Source organism: Lipotes vexillifer, unplaced genomic scaffold, assembly GCF_000442215.2.
Source record: "Lipotes vexillifer unplaced genomic scaffold, Lipotes_vexillifer_v1.1 scaffold213, whole genome shotgun sequence".
Taxonomy (NCBI): Eukaryota; Metazoa; Chordata; class Mammalia; order Artiodactyla; family Lipotidae; genus Lipotes; species Lipotes vexillifer.
In genome coordinates, this window is record NW_006780610.1 from 5,400,548 (window position 1) to 5,421,735 (window position 21,188).

The 21,188-nt window shown below is 38.7% G+C and overlaps 1 protein-coding gene across 2 annotated transcripts in view; it reads right to left on the reverse strand.

Moving 5' to 3' along the window:
- The window catches only part of LOC103079391 (argonaute RISC catalytic component 3), a 125,624-nt gene that overhangs the window by 96,747 nt on the left and 7,689 nt on the right, over nt 1–21,188 (reverse strand). The window contains exon 2 of one of the 2 annotated variants that reach the window (XM_007453827.1): nt 7,933–8,104. In XM_007453827.1, coding sequence (XP_007453889.1) covers nt 7,933–8,104 — 172 coding nt within the window. Of the gene's footprint in view, nt 1–7,932; nt 8,105–21,188 lie in introns of those variants that run through there. The other variant, XM_007453828.1, reaches the window with a different exon arrangement.

The window sequence follows — 21,188 nt, forward strand, 5'->3', positions numbered from 1 at the left end:
AAAGGGGGGAATGTGACGAAAGAAACGGAAGAACAGCTTCAGGGCTAACAGCACATTTTGGCTTCTGTAAGAAACTTGCTTGCTTGCTTGGGGCGGGAAGAACCAGGTTCCTGATTGGCTGATTCAAAATTAAACAGCTCCCTCCCGCCTTGGGGACTTCCCGCCCTGTGAAGGATATAAAGACCTCGCCCGATTGTTAGTCGGGGTCTCACTCACTTCTCTCCGAGTGGGACCCTGTCCGGACAGTTTGTGTAAGCTTCTATACTTGTATAAATCCTTTGCTAATCTTTCTACTTGGTGTTGGTGATTCTCGGGTGTCCTTGGTTGGGACACGGGTCGCATTTACCGGGGAACTCGACTCCAGGCGTGTGGCTCCCGGACCGCAATAGTAGGAATATTAGCCAAAAGGTTAATTTCTACTGAGTAATTTATTTAAATGGTACTTTAAAAGAATCTTGAGATTTGAAATAATCACCATCTATTAGCTTTCCTATATTCCAAGTGACTAACAACTAACAAATAAAATAAAACTTGCTTTTTTTTTTTAACTGACATATTTTGCATGATATAGTTTCCCCAAGATAGCTAAACATTCAAAACTATACCATTTGATTTTTACTGGCAGTGTTTTCTGGTGTATGTCTTCTAAATCATTTTAATCAGAACTATACCCCTCTACAGATAAGACACCAAAAGAACAGCTGGCAAAAGAAAAATATAATTGGACTCCATCAAAATGAAAAATGTTTGTGTTTCAGAGGATACCATCAAGAAATTGAAAAGGCAGCACAAGGAATATAGCCAATATTTTATAATAACTTTGTATGGAATATAATCTATTAAGTATCAAATCACTATTTTGTATACCTGAAACTAATAATATAATGTAAATAAACTATATTTCAATTAAAAGAAAAAATTTTTTAAAAGGAAGTAAAAAGGCAAGGTGCAGAAAGGGAGAAAATTTTTGCCAATCATCTTATCTGATAAGGTATAAGAACTCCTACAACTCAGTAACAAAAAGGCAAATGATCCAATTTAAAAATGGGCAAAAGACCTGAATAGACATTTCTGTGAAAATATACAAATAGCCAATGAGTGCATGAAAATATGGTCAATATCACTAGCCATCAGGGAAATGCAAATCAAACAATGAGATATTACTTAACAGTCACTATGATTACTATAATCAAAAAGACAGATATGGGCTTCCCTGGTGGCGCAGTGCTTGAGAGTCCGCCTGCCGATGCAGAAGACGCGGGTTCGTGCCCCGTTTCGGGAAGATCCCACATGCCACGGAGCGGCTGGGCCCGTGAGCCATGGCCACTGAGCCTGCGCGTCCGGAGCCTGTGCTCCGCAAATGGGAGAGGCCACAACAGTGAGAGGCCCGCATAATGAAAAAAAAAAAAAAAAAAAAGACAGATAACAAATGTTAATGAGGATGTAGAGAAACTGGAATCACCACACACTGCTAATGGAAATGTAAAATGATGCAGCCACTTTAGAAAAGAGTCTGGCAGTTCCTCAAAAGGTTAAACATAGAGTTACCATATGATTCCCCTCTTGGGAATACACTCAAGAGAAATGAAAACACATCCCCCACAAAATTCTGTACATGAATGTGCATAGCAGCATAATTAAGAGCCAAAATGGGCAAACAACTCACATGTCCACCAACTGATGAACTGATACACAAAATATCCATACAATGGAATATCATTAAGCAATAAAAAGGAATGAAGTACTAATACATGTTACAACATTATGTGAAAACGTGAAATGGGGCTTCCCTGGTGGTGCAGTGGTTGAGAGTCCACCTGCCGATGCAGGGCACACGGGTTTGTGCCCCGGTCCAGGAAGATCCCACATGCCACGGAGCGGCTGGGCCCATGAGCCATGGCCGCTGAGCCTGCGCGTCCGGAGCCTGTGCTCCGCTACGGGAGAGGCCACAACAGTGAGAGGCCCGTGTACCGCAAAAAAGAAAAAAACAAAAAAAACGTGAAATGGGGCTTTCTTGGTGGCGCAGTGGTTGAGAGTCCGCCTGCCGATGCAGGGGACACGGGTTCGTGCCCCGGTCCGGGAAGATCCCACGTGCCGCGGAGCGGCTGGGCCTGTGAGCCATGGCCGCTGAGCCTGCGTGTCCGGAGCCTGTGCTCCGCAACGGGAGAGGCCACATCAGTGAGAGGCCTGCATACCGGAAAAAAAAAAAAAACAAACGTGAAATGAAAGAGGTCGGTCACACAGAAGGCCACATATTGTATGATTCTATTTATATTTAAATGTCCAGAAAAGGCAAATCTACAGAGACAGAGAGTAGATTAGTGTTGGGCAGGGACTGCAGGGAGGGAGGCAATGGGGAGTGACTGCTAGTGAGTATGGGATTTCTTTGGGGGAGGACAAAATGTTCTAAAGTATGACTGCAGTGACAGTTGTACATTATCACTGTGAACATACTAAATGCCACTGAATTGCACACTTTAAATGAGTGAATCGTATAGTATGTGAATTTTATATCAGTAAGGATGTTATTTAAAAAAAGAATGTCCTGTGCTTCCCTGGTTGCGCAGTGGTTGAGAGTCCACCTGCCAATGCAGGGGACATGGGTTTGATCCCTAGTCTGGGAAGATCCCACGTGCCATGGAGCAACTAAGCCCACGAGCCACAACTACTGAGCCCGCGTGCCTAGAGGCCGTGCTCCGCAGCAAGAGAAGCCACCACAATGAGAAGCCCACGCACCTCAACGAAGACTCAAAGCAGCAAAAGAAAAGAAAAGAAAAGAAACAAACAAAAAAACCCAATGTGTTAAAAAAAAAAAGAAAAAAAGAATATCCCTTTCTTGGCACACTACCCTGTTATTACACTATGCCAATAATATTCCTAATAACAGTAGAAGAGAGTTTCTTCTAGTACTCTGACTTGCTATTTCTATTTAAAAGCCAAAATCATATCAATATACATTTTTTCCTTCTAAGATTCAATCATTAGAATTACATTACATCCATATGCACTATGCACATTCAGCACTATGTCATTAATCATAATAGAATAGTAACAGCAATCATACTAGTACAATGACTATAAGATAATGCTTAATCTGTAAAAGAAAATTAAACCAAAAACTTCGATCACAATCTATTACCAACTATTTCAACATTCCTTCAAATCTTTATGCAAGGAGATCTTATATTTATAATCATGCTGCATACACAACTTTCCCCATCTATTTCACTATTTAACAATTTTGAATAAATATGGAACAGTCTGTTCACGGTTTATCCTCATATATATTTAGTAGCTGGACAAGCTAGCATAAAAACCTCAAGTTACAGATTTTATATTTTAGGTCATAATATTTCTAGAAATTAATTTTTAAGACCATTCACTTGTTAAAAAAAAACAAGAAACATCTGAAATCTGCTTTACATGCTCTTTTAACTAATGATGATTTTATAATCAAATCATTAAATAGGGAAAAAAAGAAACACATAGACACACACTCCCCAAAGAAGTGAGGAAAGGAAAAAAAAAGCAACAGACAGAAAGTCTAAAGTAGAAAAATTGACTCACACGATGATTCACAAGCATTTCCTGGATATTTTGTCCAAGAAAACTCTTCTGACTAAAGTGGAAACTTGTTTGGCTGCAATACATCATTCTACTATTATGATTAATGCCACAGTGCCAAATATTTGAGCATGTGGCATATGGACAAGAGAAACCTCATATGTGTTGATTTAAATACTGCTGCATTTTGGCCCATAACTGTTTAGTTCATATTGAAAAGGAATTGTAAAGTTCTATTTAGTTTCTTCTAACTTCTAGAATTCTAGAAGTGTAAGAACTGAACCAATTTAGGAAGCCCACCAACAATTTTAACTGACTAATTACATGATATTGCAAAAAGTGAAGACAAAAGCTAGGCTTTTGAAGAAAATAAAGGGAATAAGTTTTGTGGATGTTGACATAAAATTAGATCAATATTATTAACAAAGTATAAAGTTGGTTAACACCAATTTTAGAGTCCCAAGGAACTCCTATAGCTCCTATCAAAACTCAAAGAAAAGGTACACGGTAAAAAAAATTTCCATTTGGGAACATCTAAATTGCAGATCCTTTACTCCTAATGACAAATAACGTAAGAAGACAAAGCAACATAAAGATGAAATACAATTAGGGATGCCAAAAGGACTGTAAGTTAAAACCAGAATGTATCACACTAATTTATTATATACATTTTCCTCCCAAACTTAACCAACATGTTGAGCATCTACATGTGAAACTCTGCTACACAACTTCATATACACACATATAACATGTGATTATTCCTCTACCAAAAAAAAGGTAGGAAAAAGAACAAATCTAATAAACAATTTTGTTCTTTTTTTCCCCAACGTTATTGCCAATGCACTAGTCCCTCAAAACTCATCTGAAATACTAAAAAAAACCTTCACCTGACATCCCTCTAAGTCCCAAGCCTCCAACTCCTACCACTTCCTCAATTCCATCCCATTTTGTCTTCCAGTGATTTTGTTTTTCTAACGTTTTCGTCATATAATTTTCCTATTCAATAAATAACGTATAAGAATTCTTCACTATATACTGCTAAAGTTAGGGGCAATTTATTCAGGCAGGGCAAGGTGAAGAGGCAATAATAAGGAATTCAGCTAAGAAATATCTGCCTTAGACATTCTATCAGTTAAGAGACTTCCTTAGATTAATAAATGCCTTTTAAAAATGTAAACATCTACCAGAAAGGTCAGAATTATCCTTCATTCAAATTTACACATTAACACCTCCATTTTGAGAAACAAGAAAAAGGGAATTTGAGAGTGCAGCATGAGACAGGTGGTCCCTGTAAGCCCAAAGACAGACAAAAGAGAAGGACACTAACATAAAGACTAACCTATATATCCTAGGAGAGAAGGGTAGGGAACTGAAAATCCATATCTAGGCATACAAAGCCCTCTATAATGTCCAGTTCTCTTTCCTGTCTCCTACCAACACACTCATCCCATTTTACTTTTATAAGCATTTCATTCATTTTACTGAGTATTTATGTGCCAATCACTGAGCTAAGATCAGGGTTACAAAGATGATGATAAAGAATATTACTTTTCATGAAGAGGTTATACTGAGAGAAGAGGGTAACAAATAACGCACTAAAAATACTGTAATGAAAGTGTACACCAACCAAGTACTACAAGGTCATAGTAGAATAACTACCATCTGGCCTTTTGGCTGGAACCACCATCTTCCAATAATTCACCAAAATGACCAACACAAAGGGAAGGAGGAGGGGTACTTGCTATATGTTCTCTAGGCCTTTTAGAAAACACGGAGTTGTTCCTTTGGCCACATACATGCAAATCAAGAAGAAAGTGATATTGTAGATATCAAGCGAATGGGCACTGTTCCATAAGGAATGCCCCACAAATGTTACCATGGCAAAACTGGAAGAGTCTACAGTGTTACCTAGCACAATGTTGGCATCACTGTAAACAAACAAGGGCAAGATTCTTACCAAGAGAATTAATGTGCCTATCAAGCACATTAAGCACTCTAAGAGCCAAGACAGCTTTCTGAAATGTGTGAAGGAAAACGATCAGAAAAAGAAGGAAGCCAAAGAGAAAGGTACTTGGGTTCAGCTGAAGCACCAGCCTCCTCCACCCAGAGAAGCACACTTCATGAGAACCAGTGGAAAGGAGCCTGAACTGTTGGAACCCATTATCTATGAATTCATGGCATGATGGGTGTAAAGAAAATAAAAGACCTGGACTGTACATATGTTTCTCTTAACTGAGTAGAAGTGTTGTGTCCCTTCTCCCAAAGAAATATTTAAAGCACATTTTAACTGTGTCCGAATTCAGTGGGTGATGTCTTTACTTTTCAAATTTAGTTGTTTTTCTTCCTGAAAGATGTGAGGTAATTTGTTGTGCAATATACTCCACTGGTTAATAAACTGCCAAATATTATTTGTAAAAAAGAAAAAAAGAATGAACTACTATCTGACTATGGAGTTCAAAAGGTTTGTCTTGAAAAATAATAGAAGTTTACCAGATAGGTAAGGGCAGAGAAGGCATTCCAGGTAGGAGTTGCAGAATATGAAAAAAGATAAAGGTTAGAGCCAAACTAAGAAAGGTAAGCTATACTAAATTTGGGATATTATTCTGTAGGCAACAGGGAGCTGAATACATTTTAAAGTAGGGGAGTGATATAATCAGATTTCTTATTTAAAAGAATAACTACGCCAGCAGTATGGATACTTAACGAGAACAGGGAGAGAAAGAAATGTTAGGGGAGACCCATTTGAAGATCATTACAATAGTCTAGATAACAAATAAGGGTCTGAAACCAAGGTGGTAGCAGTATGGATGGAGAGGGGCCAAATCAGGGAATAATTTCTGAAACAGAAGCAATAGGACTTGATAACCAACAGGAGGAAAAGGAAGGTCTAGTTTGGGAATTTAGGTAGAGGAAAAGAATATAGTAGTATGAGTGGAGTGTGGGGATGGGGATTGAGAGAATAAATTGTTTTGACCTGTGTTTGAAGCACTTTATAGATATTCAGGTGTCAAGTCTGAAGCTCAGGAAAGAGGTGGAGGCTACAGCAAGATTAGGAAGTCATGTACTCACAGATGGTAGCTTACTGTAGTACCTGACCAGAACCTCCCCTTTAAGCCTGGCTTAGGCTCACTAAACCTGGTTCTCAATTGTTGTACCTTTGTTACTGCTGCCTCATCTTAAAAAAAAAAAAAAAAAGTGTTCTCTTTATTACACGATCTGCAATTCTACCAACTGTTTAGATTAGCCCAATTCCTTTCCTTCTTGCTTTAGAAATATTTCTTAATGACTATCAAGTCAGGATTCTGGAGTGCTGGTCTCACCTTTGCTATTAGAAATGTTGTTGAGTAAGCCTCTCAACCTTTCTGGATTTCAGCTACAAAAAAGGTATCAGGAAAAAAAAAAAAAAAAGATTAGTTGATATTTTAAGATTCCTCCACTTGTAATACTCCACAACTTGCTTCCTGACCTCAGAAAGAACTATTTATTACATGTTAATTATAACACTCATATGATGGTTTTCTTTTATATGTTATTAAAAAGTCTCTTAGTGCTCATTCACTTCATATTTCTTATGTGCCTTATCTCTTCTTCTACTAAATTACAAATTTCTTGACAGCCATAAATCTACGTTTTAAATGAAGGCTCTTAATAATAATACTTACTGAGTAAGAAAAGGCTGGGGTATTTGATAGTACAAACTAAAAGGCTAAGTTGAACATCATTGTTTTCTAAATATTTTGTCCATAAATCATTTTCTTTTTAAAACCCTCCTTTGTGGTATACATCACGTCATAAATTCCTTTTCTGTTCCTGTATTATCTAAACCACATCCATATCCATAGTATTTGGGGGAAGTGAAAGAAGCTTATTGAAAGCAGATTGATAAATCTTTATATATCATACATACTTGTTCCTATAAAAGAGTAGGGAACAGTTAGGAGTTGAGGATCAGGAGAACAGAAGGCATGAAACCATGACAACCACCATCATCTTAAAGGGAACATCATGAAAGGGGTAAATAAGGTCGAGGTGGGGTGGGGAGAAAAAAGAAAGCACCGATAAATATTACCTAATAGCAAAGGAAAAAATGCTCAGTCTGATTTCAAGAGCACATAAAAATGACTTGCACCTTTTCTATTATCACAGAGAAAACATATGAATTTATGTTATAATGGAAAAATTTCAAGGCTGTTTGTAGATTTTTCCCATCATCACACCTCTGAAGTATAGTCAATTTCAAAGCAAATTACCATCTGTTCTTGGTCAAACTGTTAGACATCATTGCTATTTAGATACACAAGATAAACATAATTTATAATTTCTAAAGCAAAGACAAATACCAAAAGCAAAAGATCTCTGAATTCTTACCTGTTCACTCTCCTAGGACACTTGTCTGGTTTAATATCTACCTCATAGAGGTAGACATCAATCTTTGGAATTTCAACTTGAAAACAGTTAGCCAGCAATTTAATGGGTTTGCCCATGGTGCCATAGCCAGGTCTTCTGGGCACCATGAGTAGGGGCTGGGCCCCAACGGGTCCTGCCAGGGAAGGGGGAAAAAAAGAGAGACACACTCTTACAAGCTGCATTTAATAATCTTGTCAACCAGAGTAAGTCAGAATTTTAAGTACAGCTGATAATGCTTGAAGCCTAGTGCTGAAAGATGACATGGTTTCTAACACCAATTTCTTTCACCCCACTTTACTTTCCTCATTAAAACAAACATACAAAGAAACAAAAACTGGGTACCTCTGGAAAATTGTTTTGGAAGGGGTAGAAAGGAGCACCCAAACCCAAGTGAGCATAAACAAAGCACAAATCATATCTAAAATGTATGCAACCAACAGCAAAGTAAACTTAAAGAAGGGTAAGAGCAGATGAACAAAATAAAAACAATATACAATAAAAAGGAACAACAAACTCAATTATTTGAAAAGATAACTAAAATTGATAAATTCCAGTGACTTTTATAACAGAAGAAAAAAGGCTTAAGTAACCAATATAAATGGAAAAAAAAGTATCAGTATCACTACAGATACAGAAGACATTACAAACATTGTTAATAAATTTGAAAGCTTGATGAAATAGACTAAGTCCTAGAAAGATACAGCTTACTGGTACACAAAAGCATATAAAATTTGAAAAATTCTATTTTCAAATAAAATAAAATATAAAATGGTGCAGCTGTTTTGGAAAACAGTACAGTGGTTCCTCAAAACATTAAAAATAGAATTACCATATGATCTAGTAGATCCATGATCTACTTCTGGGTATAAACCCAAAAGAATTGAAAGCAGGGTATTGAAAAGATAATTATACACCTATGCTCATAGCAGTACTATTCACAATAGACGAAAGGTGGAAGCAACCTAAGTGTCCACTGACGCATGAATGGATAAAGAAAATCTGGTATATACCTATAATGGGACATCAATCAGCCTTAAAAAGGAAGGAAATTCTGACACATGCTACAACATAGATGAACCTTGTAGAGGTCATGCTAAGTGAAATAAGCCAGTCACAAAAAGACACTGTATGATTCCACTTATTAATACCTAGAGTAGTCATATTCATAGAGACAAAGTAGAAGGGCAATTGCCAGGGGCTGGGGGAGAAGGTAGAAAAAGGAATTGTTGCTTAATGAGTATAGTTTCAGTTTTGCAAAATGAAAAGAGTTCTGGCGATTGGTTGCACAACAATGTGAATGTACTTAAATACTACTAAATTGTACACTTAAAAATTGCTAAGGTAGCAAATTTAATGTTATATATATTTTATCACAGTTAAGAAAAAAACAAACCCTAGGTGATATCTAGCATTAAGTTTTTGAAGCTCAAAATGTTGTAGCTTTGTTAAACAAAATTCAAACAATAAATTCAGTTAGTAAATATTATCTAAATGAATTTACATTTAAAATATCTGAAAAGTCCTGTAACTATGTGAAAAAATTAAATCCACAATTAAAAATATTCACACACATGCACACACTAAAAAATTCCAGATCCAGATGGCTTCACTAGAGAATTATACCAAACATTTAAGGAAAGAAATAATACTAATCTTAAACGAATTCTTCCAGAGAATAGGAAAAAAGATAATTAACAACTTTTCTTCACTGTGGATGAAAGTACATTAAAGTGCCACCTGCATCACTTATTTTTAAATTTTGTTTTCATATATTTGTAAGATCTTTTCTGAGGGCATAATCTTTCCTGCTATCCTAAACTGAGATAGGTAATAATGAGTAATTCTAGACTAGGTCATAGTTCTGGCTCTGCCATTTATCTAACCACTTGACCTCTGTTAAATATTAATAGCCCTGAAATTCTATTTCCTGATCTATAAAATGGAAATAATACCTAATCTGCCTCTTTCTTATGAATCCTGTCAGGATAAAATCAGAACATGAACAACAGATAAAATTTATCAAGCTCTTACCAAACCTTGTAATAATTTGTTTTTTTACTATTGAAGTATAGTTGATTTACATTGTTGTGTTTAATTTCTGCTGTACAGCAAAGTGACTCAGTTATACATATATATTCTTTTTCATATTCTTTTCCAATGTGGTTTATCACAGGATATTGAATATAGTTCCCTGTGCTATACAGTAGGACCTTGTTGTTTATCCATCCGATATATAATAGTTTACATCTGCTAATCCCAAATTCCAAGTCCTTCCCTCCCCAACCCAGCCTCTCCCTTGGCAACCACAAATCTGTTCTCTCTGTCTGTAGTCTTGTTTCTGTTTCATAGATATGTTCATTTGTGTTGTATTTTAGATTCCACATATAAGTGATATCATATGGTATGTCTTTCTCTTTCTGACTTACTTCGCTTAGTATGATAACCTCTAGGTCCATCCATGTTGTTGCAAATGGCATTATTTCATTCTTTTTAATGGCTGAGTAATATTCCATTGTGTACATATACCACATCTTCTTTATCCATTCATCTGTTGATGGACATTTAGGCTGTTTCCATGTCTTGGCTATTGTAAATAGTGCTGCTATGAACATAGGGGTGCATGTATCTTTTCGAATTATGGTGTTGTCTGGGTATATGCCCAGGAGTGGGATTGCTGGATCATATGACAACTCTATTTTTAGTTTTTTGAGGAAGCTCCATACTGTTTTCCATAGTAACTGCACCAATTTACATTCCCACCAACAGTGTAGGAGGGTTCCTTTTTCTCCACACACCCTCCAGCATTTATTATTTGTAGATTTGATGATGGTCATTCTGACTGGTGTGAGGTGATACCTCACTGTAGTTTTTTTTTTTTTTTCTCACTGTAGTTTTTTTTTTTTTTGCCGTACGTGGGCCTCTCACTGTTGTGGCCTCTCCCGTTGCGGAGCACAGGCTCCGGACATGCAGGCCCAGCGGCCATGGCTCACGGGCCCAGCCGCTCTGCGGCATGTGGGATCTTCCCGGACCGGGGCACGAACCCGCGTCCCCTGCATCGGCAGGCAGACTCCCAACCACTGCGCCACCAGGGAAGCCCTCTCACTGTAGTTTTGATTTTCATTTTTCTAATAATTAGCGATGTGGAACATCTTTTCATGTTCCTGTTGGCCATCTTTATGCCTTCTTTGTAGAAATGTCTATTTAGGTCTTCTGCCCACCCTTTTTAGTGGGTTTTTTTGTCACTGAATTGTAGGAGCTGTTTGTATATTTTGGAAATTAAGCCCTTGTCGGTCGCATCACTTGTAAATATTTTTCTCCCAGTCCATAGGATGCCTTTTCATTTTGTTTATGGTTTCCTTTGCTGTGTAAAACCTTATAAGTTTGATTATAAATCATACCAACGTTTTCTTAGGTCAGTCTCCCAAGGCAATAGAAATAAAAGCAAAAATAAACAAATGGAACCCCAAACTTCATAATGATTTTATAGATGAGGAAAACTGAAATGATTTGCCTAAAATTTCATAGCTAGTAAGTAGCAGAACTGGGATTGGAACCCATTCTGCTGTGCTCTCTATTGTGTTCCACTGATATATTTGTTTATCCTTTTGTCAATAATACACTGTCTCGATTATGATATTTTACAGTAAGTTTTGAAATCAGGTACTGTCAACCAGTTCTCTGACTTTAATCTCCTTTAATATCATGTAGCTGTTCTGGGTATTTTGCCTTTCCCTATAAACTTTACAACCAGTTTGTCAATATCCACAAAATAACTTGCTGGGATTTTGCTTGGAATTGTGCTAAGTATATAAATCAAGTTGAGAAGAGCTGATATCTTTATACTGAGTCTTCCTATCCATGTATAATAAAATATCTCTATTTATTTAGATTTTCTTTGATTTCTTTGATTTTTTTAAACTAGAGTTTTGTAGTTTTCCTCACATAGATCTTGTACGTATTTTGTTAGATTTATACCTAAATATTTCTTTTCTTTTTTTTGGTGCTAATGTATAAGGCTACAATAATCGCGACAGTGTGGGTTTTTGTCAAAGAATAGAAAAATACATCAGAGGAATACACAGCCCCAAAACTGAACCACAAGTCAACTGATCTTTGACAAAGGAGCAAATGCAATTCAACGGAAAAAGGACAGTCTTTTCAAGCAATGGTGCTGATAAACAAGTGGATGGATATCCACATGCTAAAGGGGGGAAAAAAAAAGAATCCGGACACAGACCTAAAACTTTTTTCAAAAATTAACTCAGGGGGGACTTCCCTGGTGGTGCAGTGGTTAAGAATCCGCCTGCCAATGCAGGGGACATGGGTTTGATCCCTGGTCTGGGAAGATCCCACACGCCTCAGAACAACTAAGCCCGTGCGCCACAACTACTGAGCCCACGTGTCACAACTACTGAAGCCCGCACGCCTAGAGCCCGTGCTCCTCAACAACGGAAGCCACCGCAACGAGAAGCCCGCACAAAGAGTAGCCCCTGCTCGGCACAACTAGAGAAAGCCCATGCACAGCAAAGAAGACCCAACACAGCCCAAAAATAAATAAATAAATAAATTTATAAAAATAAAGGGAAATAGTCTCCCAACTAGTGGTTGTGATACAGAATGTCTGATTTTCAGTAACATATTCTTAATTATTCCATGCTCTTAAGAAGGCATTTTGTTCCATCTTATCCAGATTTTTTTAGTTTTCTTTAGTGGAAGTTCTGAGCCTAATAAAATAATCTGTCTACTCCACACGGAGAAAATTCTATAGCTATTTAACTACCTGCATTTTCTTACAAATTGAGTGACCTGAGGACAGAGTTTATGAGTGACTCATATTTCTATCCCTAATACTAAAGAGCACATCATATTAAGTCCCTTGTTCTGATTCCAGGATTACAGAGCAACCTTCTGATTACTGTCTGTATACCCATATAGACGGCCGGAGGGAGATAGGTCGCTGACTAGTCAACATGAATCTTCTTTATGCTCTGGAAATAGTATTTTTCTTTGTAAATAATTAAATTGGCATTATGATTTATATATTCGTTTCTTGTGAACTTGGTTAGCATCAATCGGTCCCTCAAGGTGATGATCAGCTCTGGATGCCTGGCAAAACCAAGCATCAGGATCTGCAAAGCTAAGGAACAGACTGTGGAGCACAGTGACTCTTTGTCATACTACCTCATAAATTTGTTTGAGTAATCTGAATCCCTTCCATTACATTTTCAAGTTTCACAGTAGCAAACACACTGTATATAAAATGTTATATTCTGTTCCCACTTAACATAGCATCATAAGCATATCTGTACTACTAAGGTCTTCATATTCATAATTTTAATGGTTATGTAATAATACATTAAGTTGATGAAGTAAGACTGACCAGGTTCCGCTCAAGAATATTTAGCTTAAAAAAAAAGAATATTTAGCTTGCTTCCAATGTTTCACTATTATAAATAGTGAAACATAAGCAGTTGTAGTGGATATTCACAGGATTGTATGCTAAACACAACCCCACCCTTTTCCTCCACCTACTGGCTATTCTCTTGAAAACTACACACTCACGTACTACATGAATACCAGCAATTGATATGTTCTTACGTGAATTTGACACCACAACTGACTCATCTAGGGATGGACACCAGAACCAAGAGAAAGTAATAAGCCTTTTCCCTGGGACTTTTTTTTTGTTTTAACTTGGGACCTAAACAACAATCAGGTATTTCCTCTTCAGGGACTAAAGCTGTGAGATGTAATAGCTGTTGGAGATCAGGTGTTCTGATGTGTAGAAAAAGCCAATCAACAGTGAGAGAAAATGGAAGCTACATGTAGAGAGCTACAAATAGAGAGGAATCAAAATAAGAGATGGAGTAGTCTGATACCATGAGTTACTAGTTCCACCTGCTCCAGATGCAAGCTCAGCTGCAAATCTGTTCTTCCTATTGCTTGCTATTCAATCTGCCTGGGATTCCATGAGCCAATAAACCCCTTTTGCTTAAATTAGTTTCAGTTGGATTTCTGTTATTTGCAACTAAAACTCTTAACTGATAAAAGGAGTAATTATATTAATTACTTCAACTGAAGTATGGTCTCAAACCTGAGTTCAAATTCCAGATCTAATGACCAGGGGAAAGTCACAGCCTCTAAGACTCAGTTGCTTATTATTATTATTTTCACTTATATGTGGGATCTTTTTCTTTTAACATCTTTATTGGAGTATAACTGTTTTACAATGGTGTGTTAGTTTCTGCTTTATAACAAAATGAATCAGCTATACGTACACATATATCCCCATATCCCCTCCCTCTTGAGTCTCCCTCCCATCCTCCCTATCCCGCCCCTCTAGGTGGTCACAAAGCTCCGAGCTCATCTCCCTGTGCTATGCGGCTGCTTCCCACTAGCTATCTATTTTACATTTGGTAGTGTATTTTTTTAAATCATATTTAGACTTCACAGCACAATGATTTGACATACCTGTGCACTGTGAAAAGATTCTCCCCATCAAATTAATTAACTCATTCATCACTCCACATATTCACCTTTTTTGGGGGGTGAGGGGGGGACTTAGAACTGTTAAGTTCTACTTTCTCAGCAAATTTCAATTGTACAACAGAGTATTATCAACTATAGTCACTATGTTATACATTAGATCCTCAGACCTTATTTTATAGTTCAAAGTTTGTACCCTTGTACCAACCTTTCCCTATTTCCCCCACTCCCTGGCAACCATTTTTCTACTGTTTCTGAGTTTGACTTTTTTTTAGATTCCACATATAAGTGATACCATGTAGTATTTGTCTTTGTCTTATTATACTTAGCATAGTGCCCTCCAGGCTCATCCATGTTGTCAGAAATAACAGGATTCCCTTCTTTTTTTAAGGCTAAGTAATATTCCACTATGTGTATACGTGTGTGTGTGTGTGTGTGTGTGTGTGTGTGTGTGTGTACACGTATCACATTTTCTTGATTCATTCATCCGCTGATGGATACTTAAGATCGTCTCCATACCCTGGCTATTGTGAATGCTGCAATGAACATTAGAATACAGATATCTTTTCAAGATAATGGTTTCGTTTCCTTCGGATATATACCCAGAAGTGGGATTGCTGGAATATATGGTAGCCCTATTCTTTTTTTTTTTAAATATTGGAGTATAGTTGATTAACAATGTTGTGTTAGCTTCACGTGAACAGTAAAGTGATTCAGTTATACATATACATGTGTCTATTTCTTTCAAATTCTTTCCCCATCTAGGTTATTACAGAATATTGTGCAGAGTTCCCTGTGCTATACAGTAGGTCCTTGTTGGTTATCTATTTTAAATACAGCGGTGTGTACATGTCAATCCCAACCTCCCAACCTATCTCTCCCCTCCACCCTTCCCCCCCTGGTAAAGGAACATATGGTACCTCTATTTTTAATTTCTTGAGGAACCTCCATACAGTTTTCCATCGTGGCCGTACCAGTTTATGTTCCCACCAACAGTGTATAAGGCTTCTCTTTTCTCCACACTCACAACAGCATCTATCATCTTGTCTTTTTGATAAAAGTCATCCTAACAGGTATGAGGTTATATCTCACTGTGGTTTTGACTTGCATTTCCATGATGACTGGTGATGCTGAGCACCTTTTATGTACCAGTTGGCCACTTGTATGTCTTCTTTGGAAAAATGTCTATTTAGGTCCTTTGCCCATTTTATTTTTTTAATAAATTTATCTATCTGTCTATCTATCTATTTATTTATGGCTGCACTGGGTCTTCGTTGTTGGGTCCTCGTTGCTGTGCGGGCTACCTCTAGTTGCTGTGAGCAGGGGCTACTCTTCGTTGCGGTGAGCGGGCTTCTCGCTGCAGTGGCTTCTCTTGTTGCAGAGCTCAGGCTCTAGGTGTGTGGGCTTTAGTAGCTGCGGCACGAGGGCTCAGTAATTGTGGTTCGCAGGCCCTAGAGCGCAGGCTCAGTAGTTGTGGTGCACAGGCTTAGCTGCTCCGCCCTTTGCCCATTTTTTAATTGAGTTGGTTTTTTTGCTACTGAGTTGTAAGAGTTTCTTGTATATTTTGGATACTAACCCTCTATCAGGTATGCGGTTTGCAAATATTTTCTCCCATTCTGAGTTTCCTTTTAATTTTGTCAATGGTTTCCTTTGCTGAGCAGAAGCTTTTTAGTTTGATGGAGTCTCACCTCTTTATTTTTGCTTTTGTTGCCTTTGCTTTTGCTATTAAATTTTAAAAATCATTGCCAAGACCAATGTCAAGGAGCTCACGTGCTGTTTTCTTCTAGGAGTTTTATGGTTTCAGGTCTTCTCTTAAAGTCTTTGATCCATCTTAATTTTTATATATGGTATAAGTTGAGGTCTAGTTTCATTCTTTTGCATATGGCTATCCAGTTTGCCCAACACCATTTATTGAAGAGACTATCCTTTCCCCACTGTATAGTCTTTGCTCCTTTGTCAAAAACTAACTAACCATACATGCATGGGTTTATTTCTGGGCTCACATTGATCTATGTGCCTATTTTTATGCCAATACCACACTGTTTTGACATAACTTTATAATATAGTTTGAAATCAGGAAGTTTTCTTTGTTCATCTTTCTCAAGACTGCTTTAGCTACTGGGGGTCTTTTGTGGTTCCACATAAATTTTAGGATTGTTTTTTCTATTTCTGTAGAAAATGCCATTGCAATTTTTTTCTTTTTTTTTTTTGCCATTGCAATTTTGATAGGGACTGCACTGAATCTGTAGATCACTTTGGGTAGTGTGGACATTTAAACAATATTAATTCTTCCAATCCATGAGCACAGGATATCTTTCCATATATTTGTGTCTTCTTTGATTTCTTTCATCAATGTCTTATAGTTTTCAATGTGAAGATCTTTGACTTTCTTTTTTTTTTTCTTGGCGGTCCGCAGGCCTCTCACTGTTGTGGCCTCTCCCATTGCGGAGCACAGGCTCTGGACGCGCAGGCTCAGCGGCCGTGGCTCACGGGCCCAGCCACTCCATGGCATGTGGGATCTTCCTGGACCGGGGCATGAACCCGTGTCCCCTGCATCGGCAGGCGAACTCTCAACCACTGCGCCACCAGGGAAGCCCCTAGATCTTTGACTTTCTTGGTTAAATTTATTCATAAGCATTTTATTGTTTTTGATGCTACCGTAAATGGGACTTTTAAAAAATTTATCTTTTGATATTTAGTTGTTAGTGTATAGAAATGCAGTAGATTTTGGCTTTTTTGTTATAAATTTATTTATTTATTTGGCTGCATCGGGTCTTAGTTGCAGCACGCAGGATCTTCGTTGAGGCATGTGGGATCTTTCGTTGTGTTGCGTGGGCTTCTCTAGTTGTGGCATGCAGGCTCCTGAGCATGTGGACTCAGTAGTTGCAGCACGTGGGCGCTCTAGATGTGGCGCGTGGGCTCTAAAGCGCATGGACTCAGTAGTTGCAGTGCGTGGGCTCAGGTGGCCCACGGTATGTGGGATCTTAGTTCCCCGATCAGGGATCAAACCTGCGTCCTCTGCACTGAAAGGCGGATTCTTAACCGCTGGACCACCAGGGAAGTCCAGAAATGCAATAGATTTTGTATATTGATTTTGTATCCCGCAAGTCTACTAAATTCATTTATTACTTCTAATAGTTTTTCATGCAGTCTTTAGGGTTTTCTCTATATAACAGCATGTCATCTGCAAATAGAGACAATTTTACTCCTTCCATTCCAATTCAGATGCCTTTTCTTTCTTTTTCCTGCCTAACTGTTCTGGCTAGAACTTCCAGCACTATTTGAATAAAAGTGTTGAGAGGAGGCTTCTTGTCTTGCTCCTGATCTCAGAGGAAAAGCTTTCAGCTTTTCACCACTGAGTATGATACTAGCTGTGGGCTTTGTCATATATGGCCTCTCTTATGTTGAGGTACATTCAGTTACCTTATTTTAAAAATGAGATAAAATGACCTATACATTCTAGATGTGCCTGGCACAGAAGCCATTAAAAAAAGTAGTAGCTCTTCAATAAATATTAATATAAATAAACAGCTACAACATTTCACACAACTATGCTAAGTGAATTTCTCTGCATCAAGCACCTACTGTTTTATTTGGTGGAGCTAGAGAGGGAAAGTGGCATATAGAATTTTTTCCTTCAGATAAATTTCAGAAAGAGACCTACCAGGTCAAAGGATAGGAACAGAAACATGTTTCTGACTCTTGGTATTTACTACCAAACTGGCATATAAATGCATTACTATCACCAGATTTCTCTCCTATGCCCTCTCTAGCATTAGGCATTACAATTTTTAAAAACCTTTTATGTGTTTAAAAAAATAACTTCCTGCTGTTTTATTTACATGTGATGACTATCAAGATTGGCTTAATAATAATGTTTTATTTTTCTATAACCCCCATTCTCTTCTGAAATTCATTGCCCCATAGACAATTTTTTAAAAATCAAAAACATAAAAAGTCATTTATCTATTCTATTTATTGAACAATTATTATGTTCAAGGTTTTATAGATACATGGATTAATTAATAAGTCAGTTACTTTGCTTAAGTAGTTCACAATATACTCGGGGATATCCCAAAATTACAACAACAATAACAGCTAACATGTATTGAGTATTATATATCTGATATACATTTGGTGATTTCTTACAACATAAGTTTTGAGGCAGGTACTATATTATACTGAGGAAACTGAAGCACAAGGAGATTAAAAAACATGTTCACAGAAAGTGGCAAAGCTAGGATTTGCAAATAGCAGTCTGATTTCAGAGCCTGGGCTTTTAATCAGTACACTATACTACTACAAACTAACGTGCTGAGTCTATCATTCATTAAGTCATCCATTCATTGACTCGTAAATGTGTTCAAATATTTACTGTAGGGCTTCCCTGGTGGCGCAGTGGTTGAGAGTCCGCCTGCCGATGCAGGGGACACGGGTTCGTGCCCTGGTCCGGGAGGATCCCACGTGCCGCGAAGCGCCTGGGCCTGTGAGCCATGGCTGCTGATCCTGCACGCACGGAGCCTGTGCTCCGCAACGGGAGAGGCCACAACAGTGAGAGGCCCGCGTATCACAAAAACAAACAAACAAAAAAACCAAATACTTACTGTATCCTAAGTGCGAAACACTGTTCAAGTGAATAATAATTTTAATAATAATAAAGACCTGGTCCTCATGAAGGTTTTATAGGGGTGTGGGGCAGATTATATTGTATTTCTTTTTTGCCGATTAGGTAGTAATAACTGCTATAAAACAATAAGATAGGTTAGGGCTTCCCTGGTGGCGCAGTGGTTAAGAATCCGCCTGCCAATGCAGGGGACACGGGTTTGAGCCCTGCTCTGGGAAGATCCCACATGCCGCGGAGCAACTAAGCCTGTGCGACACAACTACTGAGCCTGCGCTCTAGAGCCCGCGAGCCACTACTACTGAAGCCCGTGCACCTAGAGCCCGTGCTCTTCAACAAGAGAAGCCACCCAATGAGAAGCACGGGCACCACAATGAAGAGTAGCCCCCACTCGCCGCTTAGCCCGCGCACAGCAACAAAGAGCCAATGCAGCCAAAAATAAAAATAAATAAATATATTTAAAAAAAAAATAAGATAGGTTACGGGGATAGAAAATGTGTGTGTGTGGGGGGGGGTAGTTAGCCATATTAGATAGGTTTGTCAAAGAAGACCTCTTTGAAAAGGTGACAAGTAGGCATAAAACAGAAGTGAAAGAAAAAGTCATGTAGACAGCTGAAAGAGCATTCCAGGCAAGGAAAAATCAAGTATAAAGGAAAAAGCAGAAGTTTGCTTGGTGTTTGATGAACAGCAAGGAGACCACTGTGCCTGGAGCAGAGAGAACGGTAGGAGATGAGGTCAGAAAGATACTGGGAGATCAGATCTTATAGGATTTGCAAGCCATGATGAGGTCTTTGGATTTTATTCTGAGACATGAGAAACCAACAAAGGGTTCTGAATCAAGAAGCATTATGGGGCTTCCCTGGTGGCGCAGTGGTTGGGAGTCCGCCTGCCGATGCAGGGGACGCGGGTTCGTGCCCCAGTCCGCGAGGATCCCACATGCCGCGGAGCGGCTGGGCCCCTGAGCCATGGCCGCTGAGCCTGCGCGTCCGGAGCCTGTGCTCCGCGACGGCAGAGGCTACAACAGTGAGAGGCCCGCGTACCGGAAAAAAAAAAAAAACAAACAAACAAAAAAAGAAGCATTATGATCTGACTTAAACTTTTTTTAAACAATCACTCTAGCTGCTGTATGAAAAATTATATGTAAAAGTACAAGCAGGGAGACCAGTTAGTAGGCTAGTCGACTTTCCACGCAAAAGATAATGTTGGCTAGGGCAGGGGTGGTAGCAGCTATGGGAATGAGGTCAATGTGGAAAATATTTAGACGGTAGACCTAATGGGAACTGCTAATGGATTAGGTGTGGGGTATGAGAGAAAAGAGCTCTCAAAGCTTTTCGGTCTAAGCAACTAAAAGAATTGGAAATGCACTTACTGAGACAGGAAAGACTCAGGAATAATAGAAAGCTTTGAGAAGAAATCAAGAGGATTTTTAGGACATGTTAACGTCAAGGTTTCTGTACAAGTAGGCATCTAGTAGGCAGTTAGATGGGTGTGGAGTTCAAGGGAGAGGTCCAGGCTGGAAATGTAGCTATGAGTGCCCTTGGCATATTAGTGATATTTGAAACCACTGGACCAGAGGAGATCACCCTGACTGTGGCAGGATACAGAAGAATACTAATAAGCTCTGGGAAACTCCCAATGTTTAGAGACTGGGGAGATGAAGATGAAACAGCAAAGGAAGCAGAAAAGTGATAGCCAATAAGGTTGGAGGAGGACCTGGAGAATGTGGTGGCCAGGAAGCCAAGTGGAAAAGGAATGTCCAGAAGGAAGCAAAGTAATCAAATGAAGTTGAGGAGACAAATAAAATTAAGATTTGGGAACTGACTACTGGGTTTAACAAATTCTTTGTTGACTTTGATAAAAGCAATTTCAGTGAAGTTCTAGGGACAAAAACCTGACTGCAGTAAGTTCAAAAAGAATACCCTGGGCTTCCCTGGTGGTGCAGTGGTTGAGAGTCCGTCTGCCGATGCAGGGGACACGGGTTCGTGCCCCGGTCCAGGAAGATCCCACATGCCGTGGAGCGGCTGGGTTCGTGAGCCATGGCCGCTGAGCCTGCGCGTCCGGAGCCTGTCCTCCACAACGGGAGAGGCCACAACAGTGAGAGGCCCGCATA